Source organism: Ixodes scapularis, unplaced genomic scaffold, assembly GCF_016920785.2.
Source record: "Ixodes scapularis isolate PalLabHiFi unplaced genomic scaffold, ASM1692078v2 PGA_scaffold1__304_contigs__length_218370807, whole genome shotgun sequence".
Classification (NCBI taxonomy): domain Eukaryota; kingdom Metazoa; phylum Arthropoda; class Arachnida; order Ixodida; family Ixodidae; genus Ixodes; species Ixodes scapularis.
The window spans coordinates 3,279,625-3,307,051 of record NW_024609846.1 but is presented as its reverse complement, the minus strand read 5'-3'; the positions used below and the strand labels follow the sequence as shown (position 1 = coordinate 3,307,051).

The window sequence follows — 27,427 nt, the reverse complement described above, 5'->3', positions numbered from 1 at the left end:
AGGACACTCAGGGCGCTGCTGGGATGTTGTCGGATTCTGGACGGAGGAACTACTGCGGTGCTCAAGGTATATCATTGGTCGATTGCGACGGTCGGTTTTGGTTGCGTCCTCCTTTAGCGCGGACTGCCGATGGTGAACGGTCTCGGATGATACAATTGCCCATTGGGTCCGTCACCCTTTACAGAAAGTCCAAGGGGCTAATAGTTTACTGGAGATCTCATTTTCCCCAGACGCGTCCAGAGGGTACTCACAAACGTTGAGCGTACACCATACTCATTGGTAGCACTGCAAGCACTCGTGCCTCGAGTTCTCAATCGAACTTCACTTAATAGGTGCCTGCATAGGACATACGTATCACAAAACTAACTTCTTCGAAAAACAATAGACCGATCTCACCAAGCGTTCGGCGCATGCTTGACGCCGCCATAACTTTAGTTCGCAGGAGGTAGGCAGCAGTGCACAAGACGGCTCGTGCCGCCTCATGCTCCACACGCGCAGAGCTCCAGCGTGGTTGTGGCACGTGCAGAAAGATTACAATTCCCTCGATGCATTGCGGCAGCGGTGGCGGAGTCAAACTGGCTGGTGAGATGGGTTTATTCCGAGCCCGATTCACTGGACGCCATATTTGAGGGTACTTTTTAGAGAGCATGCTAAGAACGAGCTCACATTAAGAAGCTCTAAGACCGGCAATCATAATGGTGTGGAATTAATGCACGTTGCAAAAGAACTGTAGAAGCTCGCCACCAGTACGCGCTCAGCAGTCGCGCACACAAGTGACTGCTGAGCGCGTGTTGGTGGCGAGCTTTCAACGTTCTTTTGCAACGTGCGTTCCATACCATCAAGATTGCCAGTCTTAAAGCATATTAATGTGAGGTCGTTCTGAGCATCCTCTCTAAACTATATCTTCCATTCCAAACACTTCGTTTCTCCCTCTCTAGCATGCTCTCAAAAAGCACCGTCAAATTTGGCCTCCGGTGATAAGACTCATTTGAGCGATTTCGATATCGCGACATAAATATTGTACCGTCTTAAGTGTGTACAATTATTTTTTTCGGCATATACTTTTTTATTTTCGCGCTCAGTTTATTTCTATTTTTATTGGGGCAAAGAGGAATTTAGCGTTTTTTCTTATTTTTTTCTTTTTGTTTCCCGCGACTTTGGTTTCCTACGGGCTTGGTCCGCCTTTCGGTTGGCTTTCTCTCGCGGACGAGGGGCTTCGTGGGTCGTAGGCAGCATGCGGTGCGGCGCGAATTAATAGGGAGTTTTCGTAGATCGTTTTCGCCACCCCGCAAGGCCCTCCGCAACCCGCTACGATAGCGGGAACTCCACAGTCAAGGCTATCGGCGCGCAGGCGCAGTAGCAACTTCTTCGTTGCGGAATGCTTAGCGGAGGAGGCAGCGCGGTCTACGAAAACTCCCTAATCATCGCGGAGCCGCTGGGAGTCTCGTCGCTGTCGGCCCGTTCCGAATATGGATCAGTGGAACCTGGAGACGCGGCGTCAAAGTCAAAGTCGTCTCGCAACGGCGACCGGGCGCACTGCGCGGACCCAAAGACGTGGGTGGACGTGATACCACCTAGGAGACGAGGCCTGAGCATGACGTCATCGTTAGTGAACCCCCCGACCCTCCCCTAGCGGCAAGCACGCTGAAGCTCGATCAGGGCACGACGCAAAGTGGCAGACGCGTCCGTCTCGGCGTCGGCTCGTGCTGGAGTCGCGCACGTTGGGAGACGCTGCGAGACGCGTGCCGCCGCTGGTTGGATCCACTTGCGATGACGCTTGAGGGAGGACGGGCGCAAGCCTTGTCTTCTATGTTGTATGCGGAGCGCAAGTTCGTCTGCTTTTTTTTTTTTTTTGTAGGGGTTGCGGTGACGTCAGAACGACTCCGAGCTCTGATTGGCTCTGACTGGAAGGATAGTGGGTAGACCTGAAGGCAGCTTGCTTTGAGGTCCATTCGCTATCCTTCAAACAGAGCCAATCAGAGCTCGGAGTCGTTCTGACGTCACCGCAACCCCTGCAAAAGAAGCAGACGAACTTGCACTCCGCATTGGTGGACGTCGGCGGGGCACCCCCTCGGGCCGGTCGAGTGGGAATGCGGCAGAAAAGCGAGAGACGCACGCGCCTGTCTTTCTCCGCCACGCTCCTGCGCTAAGAGTTTTTCTGTTTAGTCTGTTTCGTTCCCCCTTCGAACAAAAAATAACTAAAAAAAAAAAAAAAAAAAGAACAGTACGGTTTTGCAAGTCTGAGCTCCTGGAGTTGTGATAACACTTTCGCACCCGCTCCGGCTGAGCGTTTACCGACATTCCACCATCGGTAATCACAGCCACCGTTAAAAAATATTTCGCACGACGGGCCTTTTTTTTTTTTTTTTTTTTTGTGTGTGTGTGTGTGTGTGTGTGTGTGTGTGTGTGTGTGTGTGTGTGTGTGTGTGTGTGTGTGTGTGTGTGTGTGTGTGTGTGTGTGTGTGTGTGTGTGTGTGTGTGTGTGTGTGTGTGTGTGTGTGTGTGTGTGTGTGTGAGAGAGAGAGAGAGAGAGAGAGAGAGAGAGAGAGAGAGAGAGAGAGAGAGAGAGAGAGATGCGGCTGTGGAGAAAAGTATCCTCAGAGCCTGCATGCTTCAGGGCGACGGCAGGTGTGTCCGACGTTGATATCGGCCGTGTCCAATCTCGATGCGCAAGTCAAGTCCAAAATATGTTTTCACTCCTATCGTTGAAAGCGACAGATAACTCATTGTTGATATCGATTATAAAGTCATCAAGTTCTTTTATCTATCCATGTGATCATTCTCTAGTTATCAAAGATAAGGTGGTGCAGGCGAGGCGTCCCCACTATACTCCGTTTCATACTTATTGTGCAACGCTGTCAAAGCTACTGGCGCGAGCGCGCGGCTTTGTCTGTGGTTTCGTTCGCGCGAGCACGCGTGCAAATGAGATCAAGCTTCATGCTCGCGCCAGTAGCTTTGGCAGCGTTGCACGCTAAGTGTAAACAAAGTATACTCAACTGCAGCGTAAGGCTAAGAGCGCCACTGCTTGCTCCTGGAAGCTGCTTCCACCTCAAGACTGTAATTCAGGACCCAGCGCCTGCCAAAACTTTCCAGCCCTGCCCGTCTAGATATGGACCAGCATCGTACCGACGTGCGTTCGTGCACCACTATTGCGTGGTGCACGTTCAAAACTCTCCCGGTCTAGCACTGGATAAATTTCTTGTCTACAGGGGAGACATGAGCCGCCCATTGGGACTGACTTTCGCGCTGTCTGAACTTACACACAATTATTACTCTAATTAACTAACCCACATATATTGATACAAGGTTGAAGTAAAAACGAAAAATGGTTTAACTTTTCACTGCAACGTATTTGCGCGGCATCGTCGTGGTCGATTCGGGACTATATTATTTATTTTATTTTTTAGTCGTCTTAATCTGTCTTGCCTAAATCCTAAAATCAAATTTAACATAATTTGTGTGTGTGTTTGGAAACTGAAACGGCGCGTTCAGTGCGAGGATGTTTATTTTAAGTCCGATATCTAGGCCGTTTTTTTGGGCTTACGACAATGATGACGTCATACCGAACGTTCGGTGACGTCAAGAGGTCCCTATAGTGTTAAATCAAATCCTGTTTAGCAGAGCTTCGCGCCCCTCAGCCGTATACCACACTGCTCGTGACATAATACAAAAGACACGGTATTGTCCTCAGTCATGATGACAGACAGGATCTGTTTGCAGACGCTTTTCGTATGACCTGTGTGCCGTTCGTACAAGGAAGAAACTATCTGCAGCCTGTCTTCTGTATGACGTGTTAGTTGCGGTGTGACCGCGGCTTTCCAAAACTCGAATGTCGCGATCGTCAGCGGACACAGTGGTGATCAATAGCGAGCTTCATTCTTGGTTGTACCGGAAGTCCGGAGGACGCAGACGAGCTGATGGGACCCATCAGACACCGTGAAAAGCGCACCATCACGGTGTTCGCCATGTTTCCGTACCTGTTCATAACATCGCTGAACCAATCATAAACAGAAAAGTCTTACGCTTTTGATTCGGGAGTTTTCGCAGACCGTTTTTCCACCTCCGCTACGCTCTCCGAAACGAGGACGTCACTAGTGCGCATGAGCGGCGGTATGGCCTTGCCTGCAGAGTCCCAGATCTCTAGCGGGTTGCGGAGAATGTTGCGTATCGTGGTGACATATCGTTATCGAAGGAAGGATCTACTACAACTCTCTACTGCCTGCGCTGTCAGGCACCACGCACTCGCGTGTCGTCAGCCCATTCAGCGAAAGGGAGCGATACACAGGCACTTAGCCTCGTCAGGTGATTCAGCTTCTAATCTTATCTCCTCGGTCCCTTGGAGAGGCCCCCTGATAAAGAGCCCGCATGGCGGATCTCTGTTCCGTTATGCCTCAGGGCCGGACTGTGCCGTTGTCATCCGGCCGGCATCTTGAGCGCATTCTTAAAAACTCGCGCCCATCTCACGATTGCGGCATCGTCGTCTCTGCGCCCTTCTGCAACTTCTCGGTTTCTAAATACGCCGAGGAGTGTCGTTAACCCTCTGGGCAACGTGCGCGCTTGTGTACGAAATTTTCAGTTATCACTTGAAGGGATTCACTCGGCCGATTCGGAGATATATACAAAAGTGTTCCATGTTCGCGCCTTTAGTGCACTGGATCATATGTGAGTGCGCGCTTGCATACGACAAGATGCCAACAAAAAAGCGGCGCTCCTGAACTTTTATTCCGAATCCGTTAAATCAACCCTCCCGAAAAGGCTTCTTTTTGTGCGGAGCACTGTATTTGTGTACTTGGGGAACTGACATATGGTACCAGGGTCGTTAAACATGAATTTGGGGCCGAAGTTGACGGAGCGCACCGATTGGCCTATCACGGTGATGACTTCGCACTTTTTTCGCCGACGTCCAATCGGCCCGCTTCGAAAACTTTCGGCTCAAACTTTGTGTTTCACGAGTTCAGGGCCCCATATGGGATGCTTCTATTATATGGGTGTGCGAATATCGCTGTAGCAGGTCCGTCGTGGCTTTTCCTTGCAGCGCAAAGGGCCACGCGCTAAGAATGACGGAGCGCTATTCGAATCGAACCACTATTCACGCGCGTTTATTTAATTGGATTTAAAATTTCCGATTATGCACGGTCCCACGCCACGACCTAGTAAGCATGACACTGCAACAAAGGTCCGTGCGTCGTCAGATATTGTTCTCTGAAGTCCAGGTGGGTAGTCTCTATCTAGGCTGGTCATCGACCTCTTCGCTAAAGAAACACGTCTGTTCGTTTTTTTAATTTTTTTTCATGCAAAGTGTTTTTTTTTTTCCTTCTGATTGATAATTATTGGTTAATTGACAGAGGAATGCTGAACAAAGGTCCGGTCAAAACTGATCGGGCATTTGTTATGAATCACTGTCAGGGTAGACCTGAGGAGGGAAAAGAAAATGCATCAGCGAGAAATGGTGGTGACGTGTACCGAGCACAGCTGGGTCATGATGATGATGATCATCACGATCACGGTGGCCGTCAGCGTCAAAATGCTCACTGTCACAAATTAACAAAAAAGAATATTGTGCGATGGTCACTATTCTTTGTTATAAGGCAACGTGACCTGGGGAGGGGGAAAAAACGTTTTCGCTGTAGCCCGCTCGCAGCGCCCATCCGTGTCGCTGTCCATCTCGTTCGGGCCTGCGTTGAGTGACAGCGACGATGTCAGCCACTCTTTCACCCGTCTTCCGGAAGCGCTCGCGGGAGCGTCGGCACCGCGGTTCTTCGATCCTGCGCGCCGTTCTCACGGCGGCAGCGGGCAGCGCTAGGAGGGCATCCCCTCGCTGCCCTCCTCGCCCGTTCCCCCGGCGCTCTCCTCTGCCCGTTTCCGAATTCCGCGTGAGTCGTCTCCGAGCGCAGGTGAGTCAGGTGGCCCCCCGAGCGGGCGTCCTTGCGGGTGGGGGGGCGCCCACGCGGCTGCCGCTCCTTGTCGTCGGCGGCTGTCCGAACAGGCTCAGACACGCGCCGGCACGCACGTGTGTTGCACGCCGCCGCGCGTCCCTGCCTGCCCACTTCGCAGTCAGTCATTCAGTTGGCCGTCCGCAAGCAGTCAGTCAGGCAGCCGGTCGTCTTTCGCCGCGCGTGTCTGTGTGCGTGCGCGTTGTGTGTGCGTGAGTGAGTGTGGCGGCTGGAGGCGAGATGGTGCGAACGTCGTGCGGGACCCACGGCTACGCGACGTCGACGACCTCGTCGTTGATCGCGGACCTGCCGCCGTCGTTGAGACGAATGTTCTGCGAGGTAAGCACGCGGGATCTCGACGGTTGCTGATTTGCCGGCGTCGTCGCCGCTCTTGGAGCGAGTCCCGGCGAATGTGGTTCGAAATACGAGTCGATCCATATTCGCCGTGATTCAAGCATGTTAAGGTGCAAGGTCGGAAAAGTTGGTCATGCATGCTGCTAAATGTTCGCGCAAAAAAAAAAAGAGCGTTTTTTTGTTTTGTTTGTTTGGGTACATTTTAGAAATCAAGCATGGTTTGCTTTCTGCAAAGAGGTCAGTACAGTAAACCATCTCTAGTAGACGTTTCAGTGCCGAATTATTGCTCGTTTTATTCTGTCCGTGAATTCCAGTGTTTGCAAAGATTTCGCAGTTTATAATTGGAAATTGGTGTGCCTATCATTGCCGAGAAAAACAAATTATGTAACCACACGGATAGGTCGCACTTGCAGTCTCTTTTCCGACTAATTAATCACTCCGCGTCTCGCGTAGTGCTCGTTAGAAGTAGTATAATAATATTTATTATGACCCAGAAGAGTCTCGGCGCCGCCGAACGGCGACTGGTCCGTACCGCGGCGCCGTCGCTTAATGCAAGCAACAATACGCTAGGTGATCGTGTGGTACAAATGACCAGAGAAGTGGAAGCGACGGTGGTGGAGATGCAGCTTGTTGTGATGGGAGAGGAAACTGTGCTGCTTGCTAATCACTCCTTTCATCGTTCGCGATCGGTCTACTTGACGCTGATCATCGCACTAGGTCTCCGAACTCGGGAATGCGATTCATTTCGAGCAGATTGGCTTCGTAATAAGTTGTCTGTGCGACGTGCATTCTAGCGCGAGTGCTCGTTCCGCGCAAGAACGCTTCGAAGCAGCGACCTCGAGCTCTCGTGTTTGTGATACACGTCGCGTTTTCCACTTTTGCTCGCCTCCTCCTTTCCTATCATCCTCTCCAGTTTTTACCTTGCTCCAACTTGGCTCTCCCTCGCGGCTTAGTAGAGAGGAGCGCGAACAGGATTACCTTCCCTGCGGAAAACCGAGGCTGTCCTTACGTCGGCCTTACTATCTTGCTCCTCCGAACCAATAGTCCCAAGAGCCATTCATGCGCGACATGCTTATCGAATCACTTCACACCTGGCTGGCGCGCCCCAGCCTTCCAAAACCGGCAGTTCCTGTTCTCAATAGTCCGATCTCAATAAACGTTGGGCGCATGCGTAACGCTGCCATAACCTTAGTTCACAGGACGGAGCCGGCGGTGCACGAGAGGTCTCGTGCCATCTCGTGCTGTACACGCGCAGGACTCCAGCCAGGTGGTCGCACGTGTTTCAAGGCTAAGGTTCCCTCGATGGGCATTGCGGCAGCGATGGCGTGCTGAAACTGGCAGCTGAGATCGATCGGTTGAAGCGGACCGCTAGTTCGAAAGCTGCGAGAGTAGTTTCTGGGGCGTTTAGTCTCTTTCTGACGAAAGGGCGGAGGTGCGTTCTATTTTCGGCCGACTGATTGCGACAACGGTCTGGCACATTTCCGACAACCGTACAAGTTGCGGCAATTTATCATCTTTTTTTTAGAGGAAGTATTGGAAACTGCTTCCATGTGCCAAACGCATTCGTCTACCGAGGTATCGTTTCGGAACCTCTGCAGAAAGTTCTCGAAGCACCACAAATACTTTTAGGATGAGGTCGACGAGCGCGATGGATTAATATTCAATACGAAGAAAGCAGAACACAAACACGGGACAGAGACAGGCATATAAATACAAGCTTGTACATGTCTGTCTTTGTCCTCGGTTTGTGTTTTTTAAGCACGTACGGCTTTGATACGTCTACAAAAGCAGATCAGCAAACGAACGAGTATACTAAACCAGGCAAATCATTAGTGTATTCCAGCCTATAATTTTATACTAATTAACCCTCTTTTAATTCGTATAACTCACTTTAACGAGTTGAATGGGAGATCGAATTTGGCCTTTAATTGGGGGAGAGGAAATAAGTTGAGACAAAGTTCTGCATATGATTGTTACTTCCATTAGCTGTCTGAAATCATGTGACAACTACCTGTACAATGCCGCTCCGCCGGCGACAGTCCGCGGCGGCTCGTTACAAAAATGTTAACCCACCTGGCCCACCCGTACACGCCGTCCCGCGGCCACAGTCGGGCGGCTTGTTACAGAAACAAGCTAATCTGACCTGTCGATGAAACGTCGTTCGATGAACTGATTGCCACCGCCAAGGGGAGGCGACGGCCGACCGGCAAAATTTACGGGGAAATTATTGTCCTGGCTGCCGGGAGAATAGACATCACCGATGTTTATGGAAAGCATGCGCAAGAAATACCCAAAAGAAGGCAATTCGGTATTTTATACGGAACCTCCGGTATAATAATCCTTCTCCAATAAACGAGAACGATTAGTGCGCTTTGAATTAAAAAAACCGTTTTCACTCGCCGCAAAAAAAAAAAAAAAAAAGAAGCAAGAGATTAAAGAATGTTGTAATAACTCACATTTTTAAGCGTCTTTTTTTTTTACGTGTTTGTAACTTTCCATTAATTTTTAATAACAGAAAAATTCTTTCGACGGGGGGCCGACATTCGCCGGACTTTATTTTTCAGAATGCGGGCCTTTCCGGATTATAAATCACCGCGAACATGGAATGCAATGTTCGAGCTGTCAGGCGCCTTTCTTCATCGAGCTCTTCGCAATGATTAGATGGTTCGCGTGCTTCGTTCCCTCCTTGAAGACATTACGTGTATATTTTCGTTTTTCTTCTACGACCGCCCGTGCGCTCCACGTGCACAGTAGCGACGACCGATGTCGTTTGGTGAGCGCGTTCGGGGATGAGCCGTCGTCGGCTCGCGCGGTCTGTCAAGGCCGCGCACTGCATCCAACCCGGTTGAAGCGTGACCGCCGTCCGCGGGAGGTCTCCCACCCCTCGCCGATCGTGACTTCGAATTAATCCCCGGAGCGGGGCGTCACTCGCACGCCTTCATGCGCCTCACAACTTTCGCTTTCAGGTTTTTACCTCGCACAGAGGGGGGAGAGCTTCGTCGGTGTTTGGGGCGACGCATGGGACTCGACGGTTGGGAATACCGCGAGCATTCCTGGATGTCAAACTGCCCCTTGTTTACACTTCGCCTCTCATATAAGGAAACCAGACACTGTTTTTGTGTCGAATGGGGGGAGGACTTTGATCGGAGAATGCCACGGGCAAATAATAATTCAAAAATGCAGGTATCACCAAGTTGATTATCGCCATCGATTAAAGCCAGCAGGGGCCTGTGGCCCCTGCCGGCTATAATAATAATAGTATATATAGTTATTACCACCATTCGCCATAGTACTTATCCACGCCCGCGAAAACAGGTTGATGCTTTTAACGATGTTATCTGCGCTACAAAGCTCCGATCGTTCGACCAAATCGACTAGTAAGGTTCTCTTTTTACTGCTACACTGCTACTTAACTGCGTTCGCTCTTGTCACGTAAGATATCAAGGAAAAAGGAAGTGACACCGAATAACTGAAACGAACAACGAAACTGTAAGGAGGTTGGGGGAAGAGACACAAGAACGCGCGTAAACTTTGCTCGTAATATTTTTTGTTGCCCAAAGAAACCCCTAGATTGAAACTAGATAAGGCGCGCATCTTTCGAGTCGGGGATGTGCTGAAACATGACCTGCAGTGTCTAGTTGAGTTTTGCTTTCGCTACCAACGCGCGCAAGGCTCCGACTACGTTCAGTCTTTAGCGCTTCGATGTTCTCTACTGTCACGACGAAGACGACTCCCGACTGTTTTGACGCGCACTCAGACACGCCGACCAGTTTGGCGATGTCGCAAACTTGCAAGCTGTCTCGCATGCCTGGGTTAGGCGGCGTCAGCTGTTCGAATGCTCGCCGACGAGACGCGAGACTACAGCCTGTCGCTTCGTCGCTTTGTTCGAGGTAGAGGCGCGCGCTTGTCATGGTGAACCCTGTGCGCCTTGTCGCATTCATCCCACAAATAGATGTTCATATTCGGTCTCTTGCACGATTCACGTTCACCTGCATTTTCCCTCGGCAATCAAGACGTTAGAGGAAACTGTTTCACCCAAAGAATCTTGGCTTATTTTATATATATATATATATATATATATATATATATATATATATATATATATATTAGGGTTTTTGTGCGTGATTTTAGCGTTATCTACTGGAGAGTTACCGTGCTCTCTCAACAGACAATATAGCCCAAGAGAGATACGCTCTTTGTTTCGATGAAACACGCACTATCTTGTGATTTACATTACAAACGTGTTATTACTTATGATGTCTAACCGCACTATATTATACTTCTTTTGCGTGGCTTGGCTTCGCCGTGTGCTATGTCGAATCCAAAATGAATAATTTTCATCGTACATATTATACATAAAAACGTTGATCTATTTTAACACCTACAGTGGTTTCTGTCATCCGAATAATATTTCGTTATTGAAGTTGTATTCACTATAATGATAAAAAGCATAACGTCGAAGGCCTTACGATATATTTTTACCCTACGGGCCCTGCGAAAATATAGCAAATGCGTTAATGACGGGCATTACTATTCAGAAAGCTCGTAGTTTACTTTCGCTGCTCTATCCATTCGTTTATTTATTAATGTATTGCTATCGCTAATTATACTTTTCTATGTGTTTCCTTCACACAACAGACACTGAATTGATGCAAAATTACGAGCATGTATACACGTTTCTGCGTCGTTATCTTATCTTGATAATGCAAAACATAGTTTTGCATTGTTGGTGGCATGCACGTTGTTGGGCCGACACCCCCCTTAGTGCGATCACGGCACTACATTGGTGTACATTTAATCAAGACAAATAATTTTTATACAATATTAAGTCCTCCAAAGGCAAACCGCGGAGATTCCAGAAAAAAAAAAAAAATATTGCCGCAAAAACTCGCATATTTTTTTAGAGGGAGTTGTTAGTTTTAACGTAAGCAATATGTCCTGGTCGGTAAACACGCACAACATTTTACGGAATCTGTAATTGTTTCAGCCCTTACCATCGCTAATAGCAAGCAAAGTATAGGTATCCTTTTGAAAAAAAAAGGGTATATATATATATATATATATATATATATATATATATATATATATATACACACACATACAGAGAGAGAGAGAGAGATAAAGAAAATATAGCGTGGGATGCCGAAGACTATAAAGTAATAAAGTCGCACTTCGAAACGTTGTTGGAGTTTTAAAGCATTTAGTGAGTCGACGTTTCGGCCTGAGACAGGCCTTCTTCAAGACTTGAAGAAGGCCTGTCTCAGGCCGAAACCTCGACTCACTAAATGCTTTAAAACTCCAACTACGTTTCGAAGTGCGACTTTATTACTATATATATATATATATATATATATATATATATATATATATATATATATATTAGGCTATTAATTGCCTATTTGCCGCGGCCACGTTCACGAAGCCACGTCCTCTGCTTTTCCATTTGCGCAGATGACGGACCTGTCTCCAGAGCGCAGCACGCCTCCGCCCAAGGCCTCTGCCATGGCGGCCAACGGGGGAGACCTGAACAGCGTGGTCGAGAACCTGGCCAAGTCGTCGCAGCTGAGCAACAAAGCCAACAGCGCGTCGCTCTCGTCCTCGTACAGTAGTTCCGAGAAGCACTCTTCCAGCTCTTCACAGGTAAACAGTTCCCGCCGACGCGTGCTCCAACGTGTGCAATTCTAACCGGTGTTGTTCTTGGCATCAAGCCTGAACGTGGTCGGCAGATAGAACCGCGCAAAGTGTTTATTGATGCACGGCTGATTCGGACCTGAAGGGGTCCGTCCGATCGATCATACGTCATATACAAAAGACACGGTGTTTGCGGCAGAGTTTTTAACAGACGTATATCTTCTGCGCCTCAAGCGCGTTCGAGGCACGTTTGCTTCATACATGTCTACAGACAGTGTTTAAATGACCAATGTGATAGAAGCACGCCTCAGACGCCACTTTACACATGGCTGCCGTACTGGCACCTCCAAAAATAACTGTACCGGACAGGTCTATCCACGATATCAGAATTTCCATTTGTCTTTGAAGCTACATTAACTCGAGCACTCCGTGCTGCTCACTGGGTAACTTCCATTGGTGACCATTTGTGGCCTATTCTCGCTTCTCTAGAAGGTGCTGAAGAGCTCCACGTCGTCGAGCACCAGCTCGGGGTCGCTGCTGAACAAGAAGTCTCAGGTGCTGCACTCGCTGGCGAGTTCGCAGCAGCAGCAGCAGGAGAACATAACCAGCAGCAGCAACTTCAGCCGCAGCGTGAGCGTGAGCAGCAGCTCCAGTTCCAGCAGCGACTCGAGGCTGAAGATGATCTCGTCGCAGCGTGGCTTCTCGGTCGACTGCGGTGTGCCGGAGGAAGAGGAGACGGCCGTGCGCGAGTCTACGCCCTCCGAGGTCCGCTACGAGCAGAAGAGGGTCACCTCGTCGGCCAAGAGCAAGCTGGTGGCCGACGGCGTGACGGCCGAGAAGACTGCCACCAGCAACAAGGAGACCAAGCGGCTGCAGGCGGGCGACGTCACGTTCCAGGAGAAGCAGCATTCCCAGGTGGCTTTCCTCTGCCTTTCTGCAGCCGGCCAGATATCTCGGTGTTGGCGCTAACGTGTTACAAGTAACGGTGTTACCTGTAACGCGTTACTATACGTTTCGGTAGCGCGTTACCCAAACAGAAATGTATAAGCTTACTTATTTTGAGTAACCTTTATCGTACTTAAGTTATTCGTTACTTCCCGAAACTTAAAAAAAAAAAAAAAAAGAAGGTTTTTTTGTGTGTGTTTTTAGGCGCCAAGTTATACGAAGTCTTGCACTCATCGCACATATCCCCAATTTTGCCTCACCTTTTCCCATGGCAACGCTCCCACTTCAGTGAAACCCCAACGCCCACGTCTTTCGCCCGTGGCGAAAAACGCTTTCGCCGTCAATTCATAAATAAAAAGTAACGTGCGTTACCTTATATCCGCAACGGTAACGCTCTCCTTTTATTTTGAGGTAACCTAGGGCTGTAATGCGTTCCTTTTATTTGCGAATAACGGCTTTTCTTTTTTTGTAACGTTTGTAACACTGTTTTGGATTCTTTGCTTTACGTGTGGGCGGGGTATGCACCATGACTAGGGGGCTTTGTAGTTGTCAAATATTCCTTTGGAATGGTAGAATTATAAATGGCACATATACTGCATGTGACTGTGTGATATAGCTGGCACGTGTCAGCAATCACATTCACTCTTCCTTTTAATCTTTATTTTTGTTTGCTAGTTCGAAACATGTCGGTGATATACTTCTTTGTACGACGGGGGTATAGATATCATGACGCCGTAACGATGGGTGATAACGACAGCGCGACGATTTCTGTCTTATCATCACAGAACCAAATAACAAAAACCGGCTCAATTCTGATTGGATCGTTTCCAGGCCGTGAAAGCCCGCTTGGAGGGTGAAGGTTTCGCTGCAGAAAAGGTGGCTGCCATGAAGCAGGACCAGAAGCAGCTCAAGGTGGGCGACACCATGCACCAGCAGCAGAAGACTGCGATGGCGGCAGCCATGAAGCTGTCAACAGAAGACTACACCGCCGAGCAAATTGCCATGGCCAAACAAGAGGAGCACCAGCTCTTCAGTCAGGGTCTGCTGCAGCAGGAAAAGAGCATGGCTTCTGCGGCGGCTTCCAAGCTGGTTGTCAGCTCCAAGGGAGTATCCAAGTCATCCATGTCCCACCAAAGCGTGAAGCAAACAGACTTCAGCGGATCAGGTTCTCCTATTGTCACGTCGCCCACAATGGAACCGTTCAACCTGCCGCCCCTTCCATCCAGCCAGAGGTTAGCACTCAACCAAGGTGTCGCGGAGGATTTTGAGATGCTCCGATCGCCAACCAGTCAGTCCGACGTCGAGAAGGCCATCTCAAGGTTCGCCAGCCGCATGAGTGTCTGCGTGGAACAGCTGAAGACGGCAGACGATGCCGAAGCCATCGAGCTTCTCACCGCTATGGTGGGCATCATCCGCAAGGCGTGGGCGGTGCCCACGTACGGCCACGACCTAGGCTTTACCATGTGCAGTATCCTTCGGCTGAACGGAGGTTTGGATGTCCTACTCAACAACTGTTCCACCGGCAGCGAAGAGCTCCAGTTTGCCAGTGCGAGGCTTCTGGAGCAGTGTCTTTCTACGGAAAACAGGTCCTACGTGGTCGAGCACGGACTCGAGGCTGTGGTGCAGGTGGCCTGCGCGTGCAGTAACAATATCCAGGCGTCGTTTGCGAGAGTCGGCACGGGAATCCTCTGCCACCTGTTCAAGCACTCGGAGACAACGTGTAGCCAGCTGATTCGCATGGGCGGACTAAAGGCGATCCTCTTCGATTGTCGAGCGTGCGACGTGGAGACGTTGCGGCACTGTGCGTCAGCACTGGCTAACCTGAGTTTGTACGGCGGGCCCGAAAACCACCAGGCGATGATCAAGCACAAAGCACCCATGTGGCTGTTCCCGCTAGCGTTCCATCAGGACGACAACATCAAGTACTACGCCTGCCTGGCGATCGCGGCGCTTGTGGCCAACAAGGAGATCGAGGCGGCAGTCATGAAGTCTGGCACACTAGACCTCGTGGAGCCGTTTGTGACCAGCCATAACCCCGAAGAGTTCGCCAGAAGTCACGTGGCACACGTCCACGGACAGTCCAAAGATTGGTTGCTGCGCTTTGTGCCTGTGCTAGACAGCAACCGAGAGGAAGCCCGCAGCCTGGCCGCCTTCCACTTCGCCATGGAGGCCGGCATCAAGAAGCGCCAGGGAAACACGTCGGTGAGTGCTCTAACCTGTCCCTATGCGCGTCTGCGCCGTCGTAAGCGACCTGCCTTGACGAGCCTCGCGTTGCTCCGGCCGACGCAGGTGTTCGCCGAGATCGGGGCTCTCGAGGCGCTTCGCAAGGTGGCCAGCTCTCCCAATGCCATCGCGTCCAAGTTCGCAGCCCAGGCGCTGCAACTGATCGGCGAAGAGGTGCCCCATAAGCTCTCCCAGCAAGTTCCTCTCTGGACAGTCGAAGACGTGAAGGAGTGGGTGAAGCAGGTATACACCTCCCCGTGTTAGTTCCTCAGTATCCTTGCTAGAAAATGTTGCTGAAATCCCACAATTGCGTCGTAAAAATTTGTGCCTCGGGGGTGCGTTGTATACCAACTAGGAACGACAGCGTGAGAAAACAATACAAGTGCTTATCGCTTACACATGAATTGCAAAGCACCTCAGTGCTACGAGTCTTGTTCAGAGCGCTAGCATTTCTTTTTTTTTTTTTTTTTGGCTATTACGTTGAGTGGTAAGCGTTAGCAGGGCACCCATCCAAATACGTGGCTAGATGGCAATAAAGTCCTGAAGCTCGGATCGAACACTTTCGCGCTTATCGACGAGGATAATAAATGTTGCGGAAAAACTGGCTGAAGTGGGACTTTTCATTATCGTACCCAAGCACTTTGCGCTTTTAGCGAGAGCTCGTGCAGTCACTTTGAGCACAGATTGACCACGTGCCCGCAATTCACAGCGTAGGATCTACGAAAAGTTCCTAATGTCGTGGGCCTTGTTAGCCCTATAGTGCTTAAGCATGGTATACACATCGGTTTTGCTTTTACTTTGTCTAACTGCTCGGTTTTGTTGATGCAGATTGGTTTCACGAACTACGCTCCAGAGTTCGTCAGTAGCCGAGTGGACGGTGATCTGCTGCTGCAGCTGGATGAGCCCATGCTCAAGGAAGACATTGGCATCAAGAACGGCATCCTTAGAAGAAGGTACGGTCTATTGCACCACATTCCGAGCTAGTCTTTAACAGTAAGTCACGCGTACCTTAATGGCGTTCTAAGACGTTGAATATCCGACTCGATCTCTGATGGTATGTCTGCGACATTCTAATTGCATGAATATGCCTATAGCTTGCCCAAAATATGCGTACTGGGGTTTCAGCGCAAATCTCTTGTAACAGACGTATAGACTTTATATAGTCGGCACAGTGGACTTGCTGACCGTAACTCGCCGCCTCGCAGGTTCTTGCGCGAGCTGTCCCTTCTGAAGCGAATGGCGGACTACTCGTCGGTAGACACAACCAACGTGAACGAGATCCTGCAGAGTCTGGGCACGGACTTCAGTCAGTACACGTACCGGATGCTCCAGAGCGGTGTGGACATCGAATCGCTCAAGATGCTCAACGACGAACAGCTGTCCCACGAGTGCGGCATCGACAACTCCATCCACCGGCTGCGCATTGGACAGGCCATACGCGGTGAGCACCGCCCAAGGGCCACTGCCAGCTTGCTAGACGAGATGAAGGACAGGGCCATAGAGAAATTAACAGGCACGATTCTCCGTACAAACCAGGTGTTCAAACCTGAACCGCATCGTTCTGGCTTCAGCATTTTTTTCCCCATTTTTGTTTTATGGAACAATGTAACAGATTAGGTACTCTTTCTTTCCTTCAGCTGTAAGAGATTGGAACAGCCCTGATCCACTACTTGTAGCTACACAAACGCGGGTGCGTTCATTCAAGCTCTTGAACAAGACCTTCTTAGTAAATTCACGAGTTAGTTCTTTCTGTTATGTTCTGTTTTGTTGTTACAATATGAAAGAATGTGACGATTTCTAAAAATTACTGTTTTTCGCGCGCCTCAAAACTTTTGTGTTTTTATTTGTACCATACCTGCCATAATCCCCTAATGGGGATTGGTAGTATTTTGAAAATAAATTAAATAAAGAAAGCCGTGAAAGCTATAATTACGCGGTTTGTGCAGGCGAGTTATACGGCCAGGGAGACATTGTATATTAGGTTAATCGTAACGGTCAGTCGGCTAATTAAGATTTGTCAATTATTTTTAATTAGTGAAATAGACATATGGTTCCAATTAGAAACTTGCCGAGCGTCATCGAAAACGACTAAATCAACTCTTTTTAGAAGGATATAAAACAATATAAAACAAAGGCAGCATTTTACGTCGTTCGGTAAAAGCGCTCAATTTGGACGCGTTTTTAGGTTTCGGTTTTTTTATTGGAGCATTACCCGTGGTGGCGAACGTCAGAAAATGCGCGATACTTATTAGTTACCTCGCTAATTAATTAAGAATGACTAATTAACGTTTAATTAGTGAAAATAGACATATATAGTTTCAATTAGAAACTTGCTGAGCGTCATCGAGAACCACCGAATCAGTAATTTGCAGGAAGACTTTGAGCGCGTTAGAAGCGTAGTAGTGCATCAAAGTTACCACTCGTGGAGCAGGTACAAGGCTAGCGGTTGCGGTAAGGCACCCGCGCGATTTTTCCGTCACTTATAAAAGCCCCAGCCTTGTACCTGCTCCACGAGTGGTAACTTTGGTGCACTGCTACGCTTCTCACGCGCTCAAAGTCTTTCTGAAAATTACTGATTCGGCGGTTTTCGATGACGCTCAGCAAGTTTCTAATTGGAACCATATGTCTATTTTCACAAATTAAAAAGTTCATTAGTCATTTTTAATTAATTGGCGAACTAATTAGTAAGTATCGTGCATTTTCTGACGTCCGCCTCCACGAGTAATGCAGTCCCGAGAAAATTATACGTTTACCTCAAAAGCACTAATTTTAGGAATTTTTGTCATTCTAACGTGAAACACCCTGTATATATTATATATACATTGGTATTAAACGTCAAGAAAAGTAAATACAAAAAGGTAAGGAAAAAAAAAAAAAAGCTGCACTCATCCGAAGTAACTTGGAAATCGCGTGTCTTAAGCTTGCAGATATTTTATTAGGAGAAGGTACCACTGATGCGGAGATATATGTTTGGAATTTTTGTTTTACAAGAAACAAATCTTTAAAACAGGTCCATCTTTAAAAGTGTTGCGCGTTGCCTTATATATGTTTCCAAAGTGCGCTGATTTAGTGTTTCTTTTTTTTTTTTTCGAATATGATCAGAATTAAAACCTCACAACCATACTTATAAATTTATTAATTGAAAGGTTAATTACTCAAGATTATTTTAGAGCAGAATCATTCCGAACGTTATTAATTTTCCTAAATAGACCCTTTCACAAACTCCAACCTCTTCTCTGCGATGCGTACGTTTGGCACGAGCGATTTGGCAAGCGTTCCATACCACCCTGTATAAATTTTCCCTTGCTCGGTTTCTCGGGTAATTATATTTAATGCATCGTTTCTGTAACTAGAATGCGTTATTCACCCGCAAATTAGTTGTAGACGTGCCCTTCTCAGTGCAAACGCATTGGAGCACATACCATTTTTCAAAACTTTAACAGTATTATTGTTTTCGCAATAACGCTGCCCGATAACACACGGGCTCACCGAACCTTGCCGATCATGTAGGGACTTGCCGAATCCAATCCAGCTCATCAATATAGAAATCTGTTCGTCAGATTTCCGTATTGATGCACGCGTGCTGAATGCCCGCGTGCTGAATGCCCGACATGCACTCAGCACGTGTGCACAACAGCGCATGCGCACGCTAGGCCCCGCTCAATCAAACTGCAGTCCGCAACTGCACGTCCGTGGAGCTTGGTCGCAGCTGCTGCGACCTGAAACAGTGCCGCTGGGGTTGCCGCGCTTTAGGAGGAAGCAAGAGGTTGCTCGGCGGCACTCGAAGGTGAAGGTTGCCGCCGCGTAGGTCATGAGCGAGAGCTTGCGATATCGGAGCTTCATGGCCACGGCGCTCACGGCACTTGCTCTCCTGTTGGCGTACTTCGCGGCCGCAGCCGACAGCCGCTAGTTGCCTGGTCCGTTTGATGGCAAAATGCCCTCGACCTGACTAGCTGCACGCGGCGGTAGAAACCGCGGTTGATTGACCACACGCAATTATATCGTTTAAACTTTTAGCGTTCTTATTGCAGTACGTTTTGCTATGTACATTTAGAAAAAAAAAAAAAACTAAGACGCCAGTGTCAAACTAGGGTCGCAAAGTTGCGCTTAATTTTTATGCTTAGGGAACACTATCTGTAGCATTCGCACGCTCCGCACTTTAACATTGTATATTCATTCTATTGCTGCACTGTGTATTGGGGGGGGGGGGGGGGGGGGGGGTTGTGGGGATATTTAGACAGCGTGGAGTTGGTCAGCCATTTCAAAGATGCGACGAGTCACTCGCTGTAGATGAGCAATTTAGCCAGTGCGGTAGAGCCGCTAGCCTGGGGTCTTTAACGTGCACCACCCAGTAGTGATACACGACCGCACGCCGGTACGATGCTCATCCAGATCGAAACGGGCAGGGGTGAGAACTGAACCCAGGATATCTGGGTTCTGCAGCGCGAGCTTTCGCTCCACGTGCTCCGAGCTGGTGTGCGCTAGACCACTCGGTCACCTTTCTTCCCAGTGTATTGGTTAATGCGTTTTGTTTGTAAACTTTGAGCAATCTAGATTGTAAATGAATTGTCGCCGGCATGTCTGTCCGGGATTTACTGGATGTTGGTAGATATTTTGCTATCTGAGCATGTGTACATACTTCATTCGCATTCATCCAACTGTCGTGTTACCAAACTGTAAATAAACAATCGTTGAAAAAAAAAGGGGTGGGGGGGGGTGGGGGGGGGATCGGTGGCTGGGTGGGCTAGCGCACACCAGCTCGGATCACGCGGAGTGAAACCTCGCGCTGTAGAACCCAGGGATCCTGGGCTCAATTCCCACACCTGCCCGTTTCGATTTGGATGAGCATCGTACCGGCGTGCGGTCGTGTATCACGACTGCGTGGTGCACGTTAGAGTCCCCAGGCTAGCGGTTGTACTGCACTGGCTAAATTGCTCATCTACAGCTGGGAGACAAGTCGCCCGTTAAGGCAGACCAAGTTTTAGGCTGTATAAACATACACAGACCCATTTTTTATTTTTCATTTAGGAGTCTTTATGAAGAGTGATGCAAAACACGGATACACTGCGCGTCACAGCTAGTGCGAACAGAACTTCACGTTTCTCTCATATTAATGACGAGGACTAAATTTTACCGCTCAAGTCGTGGCCCTGAATAAGCGTGTGGCGATAGCCACTGGGAAAAGATCGCATGCAATTAAAAAGCCAGATGAGTTCGATTTTAGAATTCGTCAGACGTAATCGCTTTTCGTCTGTCTTTCCCTACATTGGTGACCCGGACGTGATCTTCTTCTTTTCCCAGTGACTATCGCCACACGCTTATCCAGGGCCACGACTTGAGCGGTAAAATTTGTTCCTCGTCATTAACATGCCTGAGAGAAACGTGAAGTTCTGTTCACACGAGCTGTGACGCGCAGTGTATCCATGCTTTGCATCACTCTTCATAAAAACCCTTAGATAAAAAAAAAAAAAAGGTGTGTGTATGTTTATACAGCCTAAAACTAGGTCTGCCTTAACGGGCGACTTGTCTCCCAGCTGTAGATGAGCAATTTAGCCAGTGCAGTACAACCGCTAGCCTGGAGTCTTTAACGCGCACCACGCAGTCGTGATACACGACCACACGCCGGTACGATGCTCATGATGCAAGATTTCCACATCGCCAGTAATTTTTATGGTAGCGCTTTAGTCTTGTGAGTAACGCAACCGAGGTTACGCATTCTCCCAACACCCTGTCCTAGTTAACATAGCGAAAAAAAAAAAAACGCGTAAGAAAATAATATTTGCGAGAATTAATAATTTGTGTAGTTGTCGCCACCTGACGAAAGCGGCCAATGGTATCCGTCCGAAACCAAAACTTGGCATCGCTTCCGGAAAAAAAAAGAAAAAAAAGAAAAAAGGACACACTTTTGGAGTTTTGTTTAATTCGACCGAAACGGCTGTTGGGGAGAAGGCGGTCTCGTTGTACGGTTTAAACTTGGCACCGGCCGTTCGAATTGGCCCAGCCGACGCCGCACTTGCGTCAGCGGTGACGTAAACGGCGGTGGTCGAAACAGCCAACCGCCGGGTGGAGCGCACGGAAAGCAGTCTGCCAGGCAACTTGCAATCGATCCCGTAGCAACCAATCGGGGCGCAACAGGTGAGCGCAGGTGCACGCGCACAGTGGCACACGTGTATAAAAGCACGCGCAGCATGTTCACACTTCAAATGTGTAGCAGCTTTGCGTGCACACAAAGAATTGCAAAGAAAGTACACAAACTGTATGAAAAACAAATGAGCTTTGACGCGGGAAAGGAAACAAACCATAGCGCAACTTACAGCATCGTACACGGAGAGCACGCGCTTTCTGTGTTTGTTGAATAGTGCTCTAGCACAAAAATGTGCAAAGTAAGGGTCTCGAACCCAACCTCTCGTCCCCTCCCCCCCCTCCCCCCCTCCCCCGGGGGCGTCGCGGGGGCCTAAGCAAGCCGAGCCGCTGATAGTTTTGATACTGCTCTAAAGGGTCGCTGGACGGCGTTCGGGTATTTTAGGGATCGCGGGCCTGAACAGTTTGCCAAACTCTGCTCTAGCATACAACTTTATGACAAGTTTGTCAATGGTTCCAAAAAAAAAGAGGAACAATAGGCGATATTTCATCCGGCTGTGGTTTTAGCCGTTCCGCTACTGCAACTTCGAGAGTCCCTTCGAATTTGGATTTATTCTGATTAGACCTATTGGTATCATAAAACTTCAGTCACTAATCACAGTCTGTAGGAACCCACGGCCGGTGAGCAGTCCGCCAAGCCAATACCGAGGCACTGTTTCCCCAATTATTGATTCAAAAGCACGGAGTGATTCCATACATTTGCATAGCTCCTTTACAGGAAAGCAAAGTCACATTGTCAACAGGGCTTTCCAAAGCTGCGGTTGGGAAGCTATAGCTGGTGTTGCCAGCTAGTCGGTGCGCTTGTTCCTTGACTAACAAGGTTTTCTCTGTTTTCGTTTGTCGGTAAAATAGAAAAGGGAAGCAGGGAATGCACTCCTCCGGCATGTGCAGGTCGGAGAAGGGGGAGGAGGAGGCCTGCACTGCCCTCGAAGAGGGCGCGGGGTTGCGCCTGGCGCGCGCCCGCCTTGCTAAAAATTGCTAGGTGGCGTTTATCGCCGGGGCTAAATCGGGTTGTGGGACGCTGCTTCGTCAGGCCCCGAGCATTCCAGGCATCCGAAGCTACTTGTTGGCCTTTCGGAACCCGCTATTTTTGGGGACCACTGCCGATTGAGGTCTTTGCGGAACTGCTTCTTGACACTCGGAGACACTCGCGGCTTGAGCAAGCTTTCTCGGAGAGCCCCGTTGACGATGTGACAAAACGCTGGCGCTACGAAGAACCTCTCGTAGCCTCGCATTTAAAATGTTTGGTTTAGTTCTGTTGGTACGGTCGCTTCCATAAACACAGTAGGCAAACAACTTCTAAGAGCCACTTATTTATGCCGTCGTTGGCCCGGGAGGCCGAGTACTGTTTGAAGTTCGTTCATGTTCGAACAACGTTTCCTCAAATATGTATTTCCTTTGCAGGTCTCAACCAGACTGCGGATGACGTAGACGAAATCGAGCGAAACAAGAGCCTGGACGTTTTCGTCAGCTACAGGCGTTCTAATGGATCCCAGCTTGCAAGGTGAGAAAGCGTGGAACACATCTCATCAGTTCCGATGTTTCTTGTCTTAGCAGCGCATAAGAAGGTCATTATTTGCCAGTAAATATGGCCTTTTTTCCTTCTATTTAAATCATTTTATTCGTATTTTTAGAAATGAAGAACACTTAAATTTCCAGAAGCTCATGAGTCATCACGTGCAAATTTCTTTGGTGATGAACAACTGAACATTTTATGTTGCTAAACGGTACACAAAAAACAAACAAAAATAGTTACCAAAATAACCCTGACAGGACGAACGAGATTTGAGTAAAAGACTTCGAAAAGGATGGCAGTAGGCTTGTGCGAATGGTTGATTTTAAGTTCGAGGGGAATAGTGGTTTTGGCCGAATATTTTCGAATCGAATATTGAGAAGATTTTCTAAACTTTTCAATATTGCACCACGCTTAAACTAAGACCCAGCTGAAGTCGTGAAGGTCGCTCCCAAGCTTCCACTTGTCCATTTCTAAGCTTGGTTAAGCCATTTGCCCACATTGGGATGGCAAGTTAACGATACATTTTACTTAAAATTACATCTATAGGGATGCCAAGCTATACAGCCTATACATAATCGAGAGGGTTTATAAATACTCTTGCTATATGAAAAATATATTTTCTTAAAATTTTGAATTTGATAACAAAAATTACTATAAATGCAGGTTGTCAGGACATCTCTGTCTACCATACGCTCTTGATTTTTTCGTGCACTACCGTTATAGGCCCATGACTGTTGGTAGGCACAATAAATTAAGAACCACAGTATAATTTTGAAAATTTTAGTGTAGTATAAAAAATATCAACATTCAAAAAGGCTTACATTTTTTTTTTTTTTAAATACAACAGGCGCGCGCGTGCAGCGTCCCGCTTTGAAAGTGTGCTTTTCTGCTAAGCACCCTAATTGCAATACAAAAAATATTTTGAAGTGTTGATCGCGGGGGGGCTAGCTAGCGCCTTTTAGCGCGCTTTTTTACCGAACACCGGTGCACTACGGAGAAGCAACACCCGCGAAGCTCGCTTCCGCGGGAGTTGCTTCTCCACAACCATCGCTCCCCCCCCCCCCCCCCCCTTGTTTTTTTTGTTTTGTTTTGTTTTCTTTTTGGGGATTATTGGGATGGCTAGAAAGAATGTGCAGTTCAAGACTCCGGGTGGTCATAAACATAAGGTCTCACGGATTCCGTTATTTTTAGCGATGAAGAGGCGTCACAGACACCTTACCGCTTCTGGGATACCGTCATCGCATGTGATAGAGGAAAACAGGGAGGGTGAAAGCCTTTGGTGGTCATTTTATTGATTGTCGTTCCTTCATGGCTCGTGTTTCTCTAAACATATAGGCATCCGTGAGTGCCTTGTTTTAAATTTCTTATTTATACCTTTTTTTTTTTTCAGCCTCCTGAAGGTGCACCTGCAACTGCGGGGCTTCTCGGTGTTTCTGGACGTGGAGCGGTTGGAAGCGGGGAAGTTTGACAACAACCTGCTCAACAGCATTCGGCAGGCCAAGCATTTTTTACTCGTCCTCACGCCCAACGCCCTGGACCGGTGCCTGGGGGACAACGACCGCAAAGACTGGGTGCACAAGGTCAGCATTTGGCATTGAAGTTGACACGCGGGCAGAGATGGTGCCCCCTGCGAACGTTTATTGGCAAACAGCATACCTGCTGAAGACATGAGTAGCTGTGGTGGTTAAACAATAAACTAGCGATATTTTGACATCTGCTACAGGGCAGTGTGTGCTAGCAAACATAAGCATCTAGTTTTAATAGCTTTCACTATTCTTCAATATTGTTTATCCAATTTCCTGTGGAAATGAAACAAACACCAATACTGCAGTAGCCACAGCAAAAGTTTGAGATGCATTATCTTTCTGCAACTTGGCAATTTTCACTTCACTTCACTTGCTCCTGCTTTTTCTTCAACAGACAGTAAGTAAGGCTGGAGTTTTCGTAGAGCTAAGTGTGAATAAACACTCTTAAGCTCCACTTTTGCTTTCAAATACATTTAAGCCCCTCATCCTGGCAGTGAGATTTCCTAGTTATCGACAAAATGTAACGGCACGCAAAATTTTCTAACAATTCTCATTTAAGCTTGGTCAAGTAAGACCTGCACAGTCCAGCCTCGACCAAAATTGGAATTTGGGGCGCAAAAATAAGCACACACTATAATTTGCAAAACACACCAACAATTTCACTTTGTTTGAAGCACTATAGTACTGTGGGTTAGTTGCAGAAGTTAATCAGGCACATTTTGGAACCAAGAGGATTATTGTGGAATCTTGTTTTGCAGTGTGCCATAATTCAAAGCATAAGCCCTCATCTCGATACTTTTAAGCAACTGTTAACAATAAACACAACTCACAGTGTTCTAAAAACATTTCTTGACATCTGCCATTTACAAATGGCCATGTTTTGGGGTACAAAATTCCCACATTTATACGTCATAATCTGCAGTAAAAGGTTTTATCATCCAATTAGCCAAAATTTTAGTGATTGTCACCAGTTCCTCAGCACCACCTTCCACAGACTAGCTCCAAGACTCCAAAGGGCAGCTAGGCTACATCTTTCCTTGGGAAATGCCCCAAGGAAGACTTTTTTTTCAAAGAGAAAAGCGACTTACAATTGCTAGAATCACAATTAGGCATCAATTGCTAAAAGCTTGCTGGAATTTACTATACTATGCTTCCTGTAGAAACTACTTCAGCTCTCATCCAAAACTTACTAAACACTCAAAAAGTGTAAAATTTTGAAGCCCGCAAAAAATTAATGGCTTTAAAGTATTCTGCCTGCCTCATGACTCATGAGTATGCTTGTTTTTTTTTTGTTGCAATGGTGCAGGAAATTGTGGAAGCCCTCCAAAGCCAGTGCAACATCATTCCAATCCTGGACAACTTCCAGTGGCCGGAGTCTGAGATGCTCCCAGAAGACATGAGAGCAGTCTGTTACTTCAACGGTGTTCGGTCAGTATGTCTCTTCTCAGCTCTAGGAGCTTTTCAAATTGAGGTATGCAATGTTGGAGGCCGCTAAAACTAAAGGCCTGTTGACACACTGTCGTTTGACTAAAACTGACAGACAAGATTGGCTTTTAAGCCTTGAAAGCTTACGACCTGCTCCGCAGCAACGCATTCGTTTGTAAGAGGCTTAAAATTGGTCTTGTCTCGTTCGTTCGCACTCGATTGCGAGTGTGTGAACGGGCCTCAACCCTTGGCTGAAGGGGATAGATGGCCGAGTCTGTTAACGCACCGCACCTCATGGCAAGTGGAGCGAAAGCTTGAGCTGCAGAACCCAGAAACCCTGGGTTCAATTCCTACTCCTGCCAGTTTTAATCTGGATGAGCATTGTACCGGCATGTGGTCGTGTATCACTACTGCGTGGTGCACGTAAAAGGCCCCAGGTTAGCGATCGTGCTGCACTGGCCAAATTCCTCGCCTACAGTGTGGACACCAAACACCCCCCGGGGCCGACAAACCTCAAGCTGTCTAAACAGACTCGTAAAACAATTCCATTGGGGGAATCAAAGTTGGTACTTCATACTTGCAGCCCATTTAGACAGTTGCTCCTATATTTGGACGCATTATTTTCTTGCGGAGCTCCTTTGACGTAATCATACAGCAACATGCTCAGAATCCCGTAGTGTCGGCTTGTGCAGAATTTCTTGCACATAAACACGGAAGTAATGGAAGCAATGCATGCATTTAGCCGGTTCAGTGCATAACGACGTGGCTCAAAAACTTGAGACTAGGGAGGAAGAAACGGAACAGGGTGACGCAGCAACCAGGCTTGATAGCATACTGCACTGCCCTTTCTGTTCTCTGACACATTAGATTTTGGACTCCGCCGACGTATTTCAAGTGTGCCCGTAGACAATGTTGCCAGCCCTTAATGAGCTCACACGGACTCTCTCTCCTTTTGCAGGTGGATCCACGACTACCAGGATGCGTGCGTGGACAAGCTGGAGCGCTTTATGCGGGGCGAGATGAACGTGCGGAGTGATGGGCCCCTCGGGCGCTACGTGGGCATGGGCGGACCCGGCACCCCCGGCACACCGAGCACCCTTGCCAGCTGCCGTGCGGCCGTGTACCAGCGCAGTGCCAGCAATGACAGTGCAAAGGGCAGCACATGCTCAGACAAGGACTCCAACAACGGCCGTCTGGAGCAGTCCCCTCCTCAGCCGCACTGCTGATATAGGGAGCCCCAAACCTTTTGGTAAGCACGTAAGAACTGGCGGGGAGTTGCATCGTGCGCTTCAGCAGCAGATACCGCACATGGTGATTGGAAGGGCAATGGTACCGTTTTGTTCTAATAATTTGCGATACAGTATAGACCACTTACAACGTAACCGCTTATAGTGCAGGACCGGGTATAACGCGCCTTTTTTAAACCACCGGTTCGCCTCCCATAGAACCTCATGTAATTATATACCGCTTAAAATGCAGGCGCGCGAAGGGAAATACCGGTTATAGTGCGGTTTCTGGAACAGCCCGCCGACCGCGCCGACCGACCGGCGCAGCGGGCACGCTTCCCTGTGCGACACTAGATAACGGCGCCAGCCACGCGCGGGCCGTGTGGCATAGCAGCGGCGCTAGCCGCAAGCAGCACTCGCGGGGCAAGGAGGTTGCTCGAAGAAGCGGGGAGAAGCGAAGAGAGAGGCTTCAGTTGCCAAAGCGCCGGAGGGACGCACGCACGTGTC

The 27,427-nt window shown here is 48.4% G+C and overlaps 1 protein-coding gene across 6 annotated transcripts in view; it reads left to right on the top strand.

Annotated features, from left to right (window-relative positions):
- LOC8035815 (NAD(+) hydrolase sarm1) overlaps positions 1-27,427 on the top strand; it is a 113,288-nt gene that overhangs the window by 82,911 nt on the left and 2,950 nt on the right. For 5 of the 6 annotated variants that reach the window (XM_029990731.3, XM_029990735.4, XM_029990732.4 and 2 more), the window contains 10 exons: positions 11,739-11,927; positions 12,408-12,833; positions 13,695-15,065; positions 15,153-15,329; positions 15,915-16,039; positions 16,292-16,527; positions 22,632-22,731; positions 24,134-24,323; positions 25,576-25,697; positions 26,653-26,943. In XM_029990731.3, the coding sequence (XP_029846591.1) occupies positions 11,739-11,927; positions 12,408-12,833; positions 13,695-15,065; positions 15,153-15,329; positions 15,915-16,039; positions 16,292-16,527; positions 22,632-22,731; positions 24,134-24,323; positions 25,576-25,697; positions 26,653-26,920 (3,204 nt within the window). In that variant the 3' untranslated portion in view covers positions 26,921-26,943. Of the gene's footprint in view, positions 1-5,994; positions 6,273-11,738; positions 11,928-12,407; positions 12,834-13,694; positions 15,066-15,152; positions 15,330-15,914; positions 16,040-16,291; positions 16,528-22,631; positions 22,732-24,133; positions 24,324-25,575; positions 25,698-26,652; positions 26,944-27,427 lie in introns of those variants that run through there. The other variant, XM_029990730.3, reaches the window with a different exon arrangement.